The 14007-nt window shown below is 37.2% G+C and overlaps 1 protein-coding gene across 1 annotated transcript; it reads right to left on the reverse strand.

Moving 5' to 3' along the window:
- Positions 1–6564: 6564 nt before the first annotated feature.
- copz1 (COPI coat complex subunit zeta 1) lies at positions 6565–12087 on the reverse strand. Its single transcript, XM_067528201.1, has 9 exons — positions 11978–12087; positions 11471–11539; positions 10408–10489; positions 10228–10319; positions 8837–8892; positions 8647–8724; positions 7915–7966; positions 7801–7839; positions 6565–7126 (listed from the first exon to the last, which is right to left on the reverse strand). The coding sequence occupies exons 1-9, from the start codon at positions 11993–11995 to the stop codon at positions 7079–7081; spliced, it is 534 nt and encodes a 177-aa protein (XP_067384302.1). The 5' UTR covers positions 11996–12087; the 3' UTR covers positions 6565–7078.
- Positions 12088–14007: the final 1920 nt, after the last annotated feature.

Genomic DNA, 14007 nt, shown 5'->3' on the forward strand with positions numbered 1-14007 from the left:
ATAACTAATGGATGAATTTAACTGTTTCAGTTTCAGCAGTCCAGTATGGTCCACAAAAGAATTCAGAATAATCCAACGTAGTTGTGAGCAGATGGCCTCCTGCTCTACCATGTACATGTTCCTGAGAGTTTGCAGCATGCAGATGTAATTATCAAGATCAAGATCATTGGTGAAGGACCTTGTTGCTAAGATTTATTTGGCCCAAGAGTCACCTACATTCCCTTGACAGGATGGACACCACGACGCCCTGCTGACTGTGAAAAAATGACTGTCCGACCAAGATGCGTTTAGCCTCGACAGATACATTAACATACCTTGGCCTTATGCCACCCAATTAATCTACAGCTCGTTGGGAGACGTTTAGAATAAGCTGCTTCTCCTGGGAACTACCAGCCAGCTATGACACGGGTCCCTGAGTATAAGTGCCACCTCAGACTTCAATGGTTTGCTTGCTCTAATCTTATAGGGCAATGTGACATCTATAATAGACTTGTAAAAGGGGCATCATATCAAGAGGGAAGGTTGATTTAACTTTACATGTAGTGGTTTCTAATCATTTATGGTAGGCAATGAGACACTGCTGTTAAAGTTTTATATAGTTTAGGAAGATTCATTATCATCAACTGTGGGAATATACAAGCCTGGTCACTGACACCACATGGTTGTTACTGCAAACAAATCTACAGCCAAGCTGAGCAAATACACTGATGTATTTGCATTAAAGATATGAGATATTTAAAGTCAGAACAGATTCTCACACAAACCTAGTTGACTTTGCAGACACGAGCACAACTTTAGTTGCTTTTATTAAAGATATTGCTGAGATGGGGGTGTTTTCTGCAAATCAACCACTTTGGTCCCAGGTCCTGTTAAATATTGTATTGCTTTTGACGATTGCCTGATTTTTCCTCCAAAGCCAAACTTGAAGCACTGAGTGCTGTCACTGAATTTCTTTTGACAACTCCCAGCTAGATTCCCATAACATTTGCTACAGTCTTTTATGTTACCCTCAAAATTAAATACTTTGGTGATTCACTGACAATGTGACTGCTGTATGTTAGCATGCTTGACACTTTTAGTTTAGCGTTTAGCTCAGAGAACCCTTACAGATATGCAAGCGTCTCTGTAGACTTTTTCTTGGTTAATTAACTTCAACAATCAAAAAATTACAAGGACATCTATTAGAAAACGTGTTACCTTTACAGTTTAGGATAAGCAGATTATATTTGATCTTTAAAGTGCAACAGACTTGCTGCACTGTGGGAAGACATATTTATGTGGGAAACCACAACTTTAATATTGACATATACCACAGAAACCATTTTAACAAACATTATTGGTTGAAGAAAAAAATAAAACTATATGTTTCTTTTCTAGTGTGAGTCACAAACGTTTGTCGGCGACTTCAGATTTGCAGATTTGGTAAAAGAAACTGCCCTAACCATTTAATTTGAAAAAGAGACAGTAAAATACTTAAGATATTCTACAAACAGTATAACAACAAAGAAGAAGGTTCACAATTGGAGCCTACAGAAAAAGGCCTCATTAAAAATGTTTAACTCTATACAGGTATTTGTCTCAGCAACTTCTAACACACCGCCGAACGATTAATCATTCATCAGAGTTCAGAGGGATCATGCAAAACCTGTTTTTTTTTTCTTGCATGGAACACTGAGAGGGCATGCTGTTTAACCCTGAGTTATCAAGTTCATGAGGTCGTTTATGAAATTATGCAATCCCACTTGACAAGGCAAGTCCAGGGCTTTCCTCTGTCTCTTTATTTTCCAACAATTTTCCACTTGAGCAGATGACCTCAAGTGTGAAGTGAAAGAGTAAAGAGAGGGATTAGATATCCAAGGGAAACATGAATGAATTTAGTGGTTGATATACAGGGCAGGGGCAGCCATGCTATTTACCCTTAAGAGATTTCCATGGGTCAAGGCTGTTCCAGGGCCACATTCTCACTCCTCTTGTCTTCTTGATCTTGTCAGGATAGACTGTCAGGCTGATGAAGAGATAGGCTGCAGACAGATGATGGTGTTGCTCGAGCACATGGTCTGCAGTAAGCAGATACAGTAGTCAGACTTACAGATTTACCCAGTCGTTTCAGATCGCCTGACCCCTGAGTCAACTGAAAACCGGGTCATCACAAGAGATTTGGAATGAGATGAGAAATAAGTAAGACTAATGTACTTTCAGGTAGAAAACCCTCAGAGGCAAGGTGGATGTGTGCAGACATGCAAAATTACCCATGTATTCCAATTCTCTTTGTCTGTGGAACAATCTGTTTCGTTAAGATTACTTCATTGTGAAGCATTGAAAAAAAAAATTCAGGCGAACATCTGCATTTTATCTTGTTATACATTTCTCTGAGCTCACAAGAAGGTCTCTTCTCTCTCATGACGTCAGCACTATTATACTCCAGCGCCACCTCCCTTCAGGGATAAGATTTTACGATTGCAACCTGACACCGTTTCTGTGTCCTATAAGCGACAGAGCTGTAACTCACTTCAAAGGCAGGAGGCATCAAATCACAGTACACCTATAAATTAACCTGTCAAGACTTGGCCAATGAGAAGGCAGCATTAAATCTCAGCTGTCACACTGGCGGCCAATGGAAAGACGATGGCAGTAAATCTGTCAGGGCCGCGTCTGTTAACGGTGTTGTGGTGTGGTTGGGGAATCCACGGGGAAAAAGGGGAGAAAGTGAGAAAGATGATAGAGGGAGGAGGGAACAAACTGAGGGTTCAGAGCTATGCCACAGAAATTATTTCTTTAAATTCATTAGGCCCTACTACAAATATGCATACACACACACTGTAGTGAAACAGTGGAGAACATGCAGAGGAATTTTTCAACCAAAACAAGACTAAACATGGCTAGGAAAAAAGACAAACAGACTGATGGATGTAGTGGGAGTTGAATAACACAGAAACAGAAACACTCATAAAGCTTTACAGCCAGCACGGCTGTGTGTGATGTTGACTGTCTACAGTAAAAATGACTGATGGCTTTTCTTTAGTGCTCTTTTGCATCATCTCTAGCGTAAACAGTGCAAACAGCTTGATAACAGCAGTAACCTCTGTCTGTCATGACACGGCACCATCAGTGGCAGTGACAGGCGCACAGCTCCAAGCTACCTTAAGATTACAGCTTGTCTCAGATGGTCTGGAAGAGAGGTCAGCCAGGGTCCAGTTGAGCATCATCTACTAACCAGGTGTGCCCCAGTTGGGCAGCTTCAGAGGATGATAGTTTCCCCTGCGGCACAGCAAACTGAGAAACGGCACTTGAGAATTTTGTTTGGCCATCTAACAACAAAGAAACAAAATATGGCCCTGCTGCATCTAACCAGTATCACTTTTGACCAGAGAGTATTTTCACATCCAGAATGTTTCCACTATCAGTCTTCTAAAGTATGCTTTCAGTAAAGAATAATGCACTGCACCGACACAGAAGAGCTAAGGGGGAAAACAGCTGAGGAAAAACACATCAGGTAGAATATTTCCTCGATTAACAATGCCCTTGGTGGTGCACTTTCATTATCCTATCAAAGTTGAACATTTTCATGTAATAAATCTTACTGGTATCATAAAAAAACTGGTCCTGCAAAGGCAATGCTATTCCAACCCAAAGAAAAAAGCTTTCCCTTAACAAAGCCCACCAACCTGTAACAACATCCAATAAACCAGCCACATTTATAGTGACATTTTTATCTTACATCAACAAAAAAAATTAAACATTAGCATCAGAATTTACTGTCATCTTAAGTCATTACTATGAATACTTTTTCCCCTTCAGAAACATAAACAACACGTTGAGTTATGGCAGTGGCAGGCAAGAGTGCCGTGGTGGAGGTGTTTTTTTTGGCTGGTTTTTCCTGGAGTAGCCATGATTCTCTATTCTATGGGAATCCATAAACAGACCCACAGAGGGCAACTAGGGCCATAAACCAAGTCATGCTGCAGAGATGCTGGGAGCAGGTCTGGGCCCATACTGCTTTCTTTCTTTCTGCACACACGCACACACACACATATGCTTTTAAGAGCAGTCATTAATGGCATTTCAAAAAGCTATGTTTACAATGTCTCTGTGGATGCTATGGTAGTGTATTTTAAAAAATTAATCTAAGCGGTTTAACAATAGACAGCAGTAGGGCTGACCTTTTAAATTAGGTTTTGTTTTTCCAAATGAAATCGTATTATCATACTGGACTAAAATGTGAGCTAAAATAGCCTTAATTCATTCAGGGTCATTAAACATCATGTCAGTCTTGCCCTTTGTCCTGCTCAGACAATGTAATGGCACTTCCTTAAATATGTTTACTGCATTGGATCCAACATCATTGTTTTTCCCAGTGTTTTGTCTCTTTAGCAGGGAAAGCCATTGGATGGGTGCTCAAGCCCATTGACTATGACATAAACACTTTGTAATCTTAGAGATGGCAATTTATTGACTTTAATTCATAGTCTACTCACACACAAAAACACACACGAGAAAGAAAATGACTCTTTCACTGTATGCATCAATCAATTACAAGGCTCTAGCCCACACATCTGACAATTTTACGGCATGTTATGTACAGCATGTCAAGCCATGGCGTTTCAAACTGTTATACTCATTCCTGTATAATTAATATAAATTACTCCACAGTTTTTTCTGATGGTGCAACTGTAATTAGAAGATGAAAGCAAGTCACTGAGCTGCCAATGGTGCTGCAGGGTTATCTAGATGAAAAGTGAAGGGACAGGAACTTCGGGTGGGATCTTTTAACCCTCTCTCTTCCATGCTGTGCCAACATCAGGATCTCATCTAAACACATTTATGACTATCTAATTCTGCTAACTTGTCTTCTTTAACCTTCACCCCCACCCCCCCCCCACCCCCCCCCCCATCTTTAATGCAACCACAAACTGAGAAAGAAGCTGTCCTCATTATACCATCAAACTGCGGTGATAACAGTAAACTGGTGCAATAATAGAGTCAATTTATAATGATTACCTCTTTCTCACTGCTCTTTCTCCAGTAAAGTACTTAGGTAGCGCCTCAATATACCCAACATTCATGCTATCTCTGAAAACCATAAAGAGTCTCCGATTCAAGGGCTGAATGAAACTGGAGCCGAGTCAAGACAATAGGTCCCAGGTCAGAGCCAGTAGCAGTTTCATTGACTACGATGCTCACTGTTATGTGAAAACCTAAACCCTCATGCATCCAGGCACAAACGCACACATGCTTTGTTCTGAATTAACCTGTATGAGAACAAATAACTGATGCACAACATGCATAGACCATGTTTTAAATGCTTGGACTGTGTACATTTATACTTTATACTTTTTTTTATAATCAATTGAGTAAATAACATGAACAAATCCCCTTCAATCAGAAAACCTAATGAATTTTCCCTTTAATAGTAATAGGCCACAAAGCATTTAGTTTGCAAAAAATTATTAAACTGTCATCTTTTTCAATATGTGTCCATCATTCCTATGCGAGTACCATTACTGCATTCACACTGTCAAGGCCATTTTCCCGCAAGATTTAACTGATTATCTGCCAGTGGAAGAGGTATTAAATTTCCCGTAGGGCAAATAAATGGTGCAATTCTCATATTTACCTACTGCATTCTGACATTACCACTAATATGTGTGATACCTTTCACAAACTGCCATTGGCCATATACATTTCTATATCAATAGCATTCACCTTTATTGGCTTTACACTTTGATGTCTCAGCCAACTTATATTTTTAATAGACAGGAGAAAACAAAACAAAAACATTGGCAAACTTCTAAAATATGAGATTTTGTAAAAGGGCCATAAGCAGTAGCTTAATGACTTTATATTCTGGCCAGCAGATATGTCATGATATGCCAAACACAGTAAAATTGTCTAATTATGCGTCTAATTACGAGAATGAGGATGCTTGTTGGCAAAAATACCTTCTAGTGCTCAAATTAAGAACATGAGGATACATAGCTGGATGAATGCATACACATTTTCCCCGTAATATTCAGCAGGTACAACATGATGTACTGCCTATTATCACATCTCTAGTGTATCCTTCATTTGCATGAAAAAGAGCGTATGAGGTTAGTGTAAACACACTTGGAAGAACACAATTCAAGATGCACAAAGGAGCTCTCTGCAGACTGGAAATGAATCCGATATGCCTCCATAAAACATATATGTGTCAAAGTACAGTTCAGTACAAGATCCTGATCACTGGGGAATAAAAAGTCTCCTCCCTTCTCTACCTTTACGTCTACAGAATTTATGAACCCCAGTCTTGTACTTTGCTGCGGAGACCAGGAGATGGCGCCCTTGTTTTTGTATCTGTCTCTTACTGAAGTCTTGAGGAACAAAGAACAAACTGCATGGCAGCTCTGAAATAAGGAAACACTAGCTCTTAAAATCTGCAAGATTTGAAGATATAAAATAAATTGTAGCAAATTATTGCATTAAGCTGAAAATTATTATGACATGTAACATTTATAAAACAACAGTAAATAATCCAGTGTCTAACACAGACCATGTAATGTTGGACATATCACAACTGTTCAAATGCCAGTGTCAACAAACATTTATTAAACATATCTAAAGATGAAAAATAAATGTAAAACATACTTCTGTGATCACTGGTATGAAAGCAGTACTAATTGTACTCTTTACAGTCGCGAAATTTACGCAAGTTAAATGATAGTTTGTTCAGTTATCTGATGTAGATGACAGGGTGTTGTCAAATGGAATAAAGTTCTTGTTCAAAAAGACACATGGAATGTTGTCACAGGTTATAATAGATTTTATCAATGTTTTACAGCATCATGCTGCTTTAATAAACACTTTAATTAAAAAAAAAGAAAACAGGCAACCTTTGATACCGGAATGTAGATAATGTCATACAATGAAATAACCCAAAAGAAACTGAGCAGTAGTCCTGGGAGCATGACTGAATCAGCCAGTGGTACTCCTCACAGTTTTGATTGAAAAAGTGGAACTCTGAGGAAAAGGAGTATGCCAGTCAGTGCCATGAACAGTAGGGTGAACAGCAGCTCACTGGTAGACTGGTGCAGTGGCGACTCTATCGCAGAAGGGACCACTTGATCTGTTCTTTGGCAGACTGAAGAACCTGTGAATGAAAAGTAGGTTTGACAAAAAAATAAAAAATAACTCCAACAACAGTATAGCCAGTTTTAGAACAGCTACATTGTAAGATTAAAGCCTTAAAAGAAAAAAAAACATCTAATAAATTAAAAAGATAGCAGCTGGAACTTTTAAGGAGATAATAGGGAACAATTGTAAAATATTACATAAAATAAAAAAAACAGAACAAAGACAGACGAAAAAGTCATTAAATGAAGAGAAGTAGATCTAATTAATCATCTTAATTCATTGAATAAAAGTTGAATCATAACCATCAAGCATGGTGATTGGAGACAGCCATTAATCACAGCCAGAGGAGGGATGGCAGTGGCCAGTCTCAGGTCTCTTAAATGATAACATTAATCACCAGGAACTCACACACAGGCAGACTGACATAAGAGTTTAAGGCAGGAGGCACTGTTGGCTACCAAGCACCATATCACTGAATAATTAGTAATAATGTACACTGCTGTGCATATAACAGAAAGCAATATATGACAACCTACAGGAAAGTGACAAATAGGAGTAGAGGAGAACGTTGCTATAACAATGCCCTTGTAGTAACTGGTTCTGGAGGGATGAGGTTTAACAATCAATAAACTAATGGAGCCTTTAAACTTTATAGCAGAGGGAGGATCAAGGCAGGGGTAATATGCTTACCTGGGTGACTGTCTGCTCTGTCAAAGGCACATCATCCCCCTACAGACACAAAAATGTTTAGACCTTATACAACTAACATCCAACTTGTTGATTATTGAGGAGAGGAGAGCTTACCCTAAGAGCCACACGGTGCACAACTTGTTGTGGGTCACTCTCTAGAATCACCCTGCAGGAGGCAGCAAAGAAACTAATTAGGAATTTCCAAGACAACCAGCAGCACTACAAGCACAAACTGTAAAACTTCATGAAGAGTTTAGTGCAGTCAACTAATTCTTGAACATTTCTTTGTTAACTTAACATCAGTGTATGAGATCCATGAATTCTAACTTAATTAAACCTGAGGTTTCGATTTTTTTTTTTTTTTGTTTCAGACCACTTCAGAACTTATAATTACAAGATGTTCAAAATTGAGGGCTTTTGGCATGATATGGTGAGGTGACAGAATGTACTGCTGAGAGTAAATGGAACTCATTCCCAATAGTATCCTTATATTACCATTATCAGCCTTCATAGGATGTATTTTTTTTGAAAATCCTTCTGTTTTTGATTGAAAAAATATCAGCTACTTTAAAGCTAACTATTCATGCTGAGACAATATCTACAGAAAGCAAAGTATGTGAAGTTTGTCAGCATGACTGATCAATAACTGATTCAACTTTACACAATGTTTTACTTGTTCTCTCAATTTCAGTTAACTCAGCTGGTTTTACATTTTAAAAACACAAAAGAATTCAAAGTGATTATTCAGCATGAGTGCATTTTAATGTAGCAAAGCAGCAAAGTTATTTACAGTGCAGTCAAAAAATTACGCAACATCAACTTTCAAGCCGCTATATTTTTACTTACCCTCCATCTACAATCTCATCCACTGCCAAGAAGAGTCCCTCCATATTTTCCAACAAAGCCCTCCTCTCAACATTTTTTCTAAAAAAAAAAAAATCAGAAGAAAAATACACAGTTCAAGCTTAACTTTCTGGACGTTAAAGAATCGTGTAGGAACATTTTTGTAGACTAAATGACAGCTGCCAAAACATACCTTAACATCTGACTGAGTGAGTCAAAAAGGCAGTTCAGAACAGACATAAGCATAAGCTGTTGAGAATAAAACAATATATTACAATCTCGTCCTGTCTAACGACCCACTTTGTTTTTCAATCAAACAACAATTTTTATAAATCACATTTTATATAATAAAAGTAATTTAAAGTGGCCAGCATAAAACATAAAAATTATAAATAACATAAATGCAAAAATGAAACAAAAAAGTAAACAAAATACAAATGTGGCTTTTAAAAATCATGCATTTTTAAAAGGAGACTACTGACGGTGTTTGCTTTATAGATGTTCCAAAGTTAGGGGGCATAGAAAAAGATGCATCTGCAGTTCTTTCATAAGTACAGAGTTGAGAGGGCAGCTGTGAATTTGATGACTTAAGAGCTTGTATAGGGGTATGTGGATTTAAGAGCTAAACAGCTAAACAAGCTGGGCCATAGCCATCTAAAGCTTTATAAACTCATAAAAATCAATTGTAAAAGCTACAGAGCCAGAGTAACGAGGCCTGAGTTGGTATAGTGTGATATCTCTTCTTTTTTCGAGATAAAAGCAAAGCAGCATAGTTGGAATTAGATGCAAACTTAATTAATGCAGCAGGGTGCCCTGCTAAAATGGCACAGCCATAATCATGTCTACTTGTTATAAAAGCATAGATGCCTGTATTTATGTCATCTGGAAGGGAAAAAACTAAACTAATGTATTCTCACTTTTTACGCAGTTTTTTTCCCCAAGTCACAACACCTATTCCTATTTAAAACTTTGTGCCCATCAAGCCTCTTACCTAAATAGTGTAAAGTATCATGTTAACTGTAATGTATTAATTACAAACTGTCTTAAATGTTATCATGTTGATATAGACTTTAAAATAATTTTTAAGCTACATACATGGTATGTCACTGTACTGAAGGTAATAGACTTAGATGATGTAAATGAGAGGCAAAAATGCTACATAACTCAAAAGAGAATGAATTTGCTAGATCTTTGATAGACATAGATTGATAAAACATTTAGTTTAAATAGTACTTTCTGGGTTTATGACACAGTTTCTCTGCGATACGAACATGTATCGCCTACAGATCTGTTATCTATGTAAATAGCACCCCACAACAAAGTAAAAAAAAATAAATAATGAGCATGACATTTGGAAGTACTTGAAATTGCAAAAAAACAATCACTTCTGACAGCAGGATACATAATTTTAAAACTGAGCTGCTGTTGGTGAAGAGTAAAAAAAAAATTATAAAAAGATACAAATAGATACCACTATAAATCAGACTGCAGTTACACTAATCATAATTTTACTAAGACTTATTAATACCAGACAATTGCCGTTTGTTCTCCTATGCATAATGAAAATTTAGAAATTAAGCTCACCTCATTTTCATGCGAACTTCCAATCACATAAAAGAAGAGATCTATGTTGCTCTTGTAGACAACAGTGAGGCCCTCGAGTAATGCTATCTCACCTAAGAACACGCAAAAATCAGCCATGCATGTCAGACATGTACTGAGGGAAGAAAAGTGAATATACTTATAATAGGAAGCATATCTTACTGTCTGTCCTGTGTGTTTTGTTGAATATGTTCTTCTCAAAGGCCTTTTGCTCCTTTACTGTCGGGTATGTATCATCATAATACTGTAGGTAAATTTACACACAAGCTATTTTAATACATTTATAAGCAGCATTACACCTAAACTTCCTAAAATGCCCATTGCAAAGAAAACACTGTTTATATACGTTATTTTTTTACCAATGTTAACAACTGAAAATAAAAATTCAAAAAGATGTTCCTAATAATATCCAACTTCCCCAGAGGTCTGTGATACATCTTTGATTTGTTCCTAAGGAACACAAATCTATTAAAAATGGGTCACAAATATATATTTCTATTATTTTAGGGGTTTACCATTTCCTTATACAACTAGGCATTGTTAGAAATAACAACAGAATAGTGTATGTGAAATTGACTCAAAACAACCTACTGTGCCCACAATTGTGGTAATAAAGCAACATATCGACTATTGCAACTGTGTGGCTTTTTAAAGTTTTTTTTTTTTTTATTGCTTTGGACTATTTAAGCTACACAGTCAATATTTAGTATGATCAAAGCATGGCATGTTACAATCTTTTTAATGGGATTCGTTGAAAAATATATATTATTTCACGGGATAAGCTGAAAGGCCAAAAACAAACAAACAAACCAGCATGGTTTATGTTAATGTCAGCAGATAGGAATAATCAGGCCCTCCAACAAAAATATTTAGCTTAAGATCACATAATTGTTTATAACTCTCCAATGGATATCAATATAAACTGCATCAGGACAATATGATTATATGTTTTGCAATGGAACAGGGTATACAAAACACATAACATTCCATAAGGTTACAAATGAATGCAAACATACACCGGTCACTAACAGGAAAATTATATATATATTCCAAAAATTTTTTGCGAAATTAAAACAAAAATAAAACAATTATCTGTTTCCATGGCTGAACCGCTATTTAATGTACTGCAGCTGATCTAGCACCGAAAGGATCAGCTAAAAATGCCTGAGAAATGTTTTATTAATGAGGGTACTTTTACTGTACAGCTGCCTAAAACATAACTTACCTTGGCATAAAGCCTGTCTCCATCATTATCCAGGATCAACACTGCTTTGACAGTGTACAAGGATGGTTCCTAACAATGAAGAGGACACGAAGGATCGGGTTAATTAATCAATCAATCATCAATGAATAACTGCAGAAACGTTAGTCAAACGTGTGTTGTCAAAAAGTATCTGGGGAAAACTATCACGGGCGGTGGATTAGCCGCTAACAGTAAATGACCAAGCCAATATTAACACAGCCAATACCTCATAAATACTGTTTCTAACAATGCTTTACTCGCCAAATCAAAGGGAGGACATGACACTTCCACATCACCAACAAATACTAACACGAAGCTAACTATGCTAAGGTAGCTGGTTAGCCAACACAACCAAACCGTTTATTTTACTTAAAGCTACATTACTACATACGAGGTCCAATTTTCATCAAATGAATACATGAAACTTTCCAACACTTAAGTCTAAATGGTACATAACGTGTTTCAAACAAATGCACGACTTTATAATACCAGTATGGGAGAATCCATCTTCTTTCTTGTTAGCGAACCGGCTACTGTTTAGCTGGAGCCTACGTAATACGTACAGTAAATGAGGCTCTTTCCCATTGGTTGACTCAGAGCACGTGGTGTGCGCACAGGTCAAAGAGCGGCTTACTCCAATGGATAGACTAAGGCAAGACAGTGGTCTACATTTATTTATTCCATAAACAGTGTGGAGTTTATGGAAGTTTTTTTTTTGTTGAAAGTGAACAGGTTCTGCTAATGCTAGCAAAGTAAATTTAAGCTCTGGAGCAGCTGTAAGAAAATTGACTCTCAAGTGGGGAATCTCCCACATACTTTTGTTGTGCAGTGTATGTTTTCTATGAGCCATTTGTGCTTTGCTGTCAACTACCGTGTACAGTAGTGTGGTGGTGAGAGGACTAATTACCCAATGCCTAAGCATGGGGACAGCCCTCAAGAAGTGTAGAATGAAATATTTATCAGTATATTAGCTGACAAACCATGAGATTAATTATTAAAATTGAATGCTGGTAACTGGTAGGCTGCCCCAGACAATATTTATCTTGGTGATAGACTAAGTAGGATTAACATTTCCCTCCCTCCGTATTGGTCCTGGCTACAAATAAATCAAGCAACCATTTGCAGCAGTTTACAGTGAAATGCTTGACAGAGTTAGTCATGCCACCCAGTAACTTAGTTTACTTAAATATACTATCTTAGGTAAAGGCATCAATAGCCAATTGTGGCAAATCTCTATTAAGAGTTAAAGTTCAGCATTGAAAGTACATTTTGATGTCATATTGGTACAGCGTTTAAGGGTCTTTAAATAAAAAAATGCCTTTAATTGGCCTAAACTATAGCAGACATATAGCTTACTTTTAGACATCACATCATAAGTACCTAGTACCTAAATCCGATTATTATGAATTATTGTAAAATTGGTTGCTTAGGATGGTTGGTGTGTTTTTTTTGACTGCATAGTAACCAAAAATCTTTCATTTACAACCCATTTTAGTTTACTTGTACTCATCAACATCTTTTTTCAGGATCCTCCTACATTTAACCAAACGCCAATTATCTTAGTTCCCACTTCTGGGAAGCATTTGGAAACCCAGGCTGATGGGGATTTCCCTCTATCTCACTCCATAAATGACATCACAGTTTGGCTTTACTGTAAGATACTGTGGTGCTTGAATTTTAAATAATAAGGCAATATAGCTTATCCTAAAATGTATTTAGCAAAAGCTGCAATACTACTGTTTAACTGTAAACAATGTATGATATAAAGATAAACAATTAATAAACTAAAGAGACCTGACATTTTGACATGAATTCATAACAGCACTACAGGCAGCTATGAAATGTTGCAATACTACACTATGTTTACACAATTCAGCCACTAAGATTTCAAAATGGCCCCAACAGGAGAGGAAACCAGCATGCAGGCTTGAACTTGCTCAGACATAAAGGTTAAAAGTTTTTGTAAATATCATTGTCATCATGCCATCTCAGACATATTCAAAGCGTTGCATGTCTTTAAAAAGACTTGCAATAATGGTGATGACTAGCAGAGTTGGTGATTGTGATGAATGAAAGTTAAGTGATGAATCAACATATGATCAAGAAACATACAAAAAGTATATCAAGACTGTCGCTTTGCAGGATGGCGCATGGGCTGTTTCCTTCAAGAATAAATCACAAATGAAGGACTTGTTTCCCAAAAAGTCATCAAAGCATGAGGTAAGGAAACTTTTCAAGGCACAAATCATGACTTCAGATCTTCTGTTCAAATTGAAAAAACCTTTATATTATTAGTGATATCTATTTCTTGCAATTATTAAAAGCAGAAATTAATAGCATAACAACACATAGAGAGAATGTAGTAGTGTGATAATATGAGCTGCTGTCCTCTTCTCAGCTAAAGCCAGCAACCACAGCAGTTAGCAGTTCCCTTCCTAAGAACCAAGTGGTCCTTTTATCAGCATTAAGCAGAGCTTCCGCCAGCCAACATCCTCCTTTCCCTACCTTCCCTCTCTGTT

This window comes from Channa argus, chromosome 13, assembly GCF_033026475.1.
Source record: "Channa argus isolate prfri chromosome 13, Channa argus male v1.0, whole genome shotgun sequence".
Classification (NCBI taxonomy): Eukaryota; Metazoa; Chordata; class Actinopteri; order Anabantiformes; family Channidae; genus Channa; species Channa argus.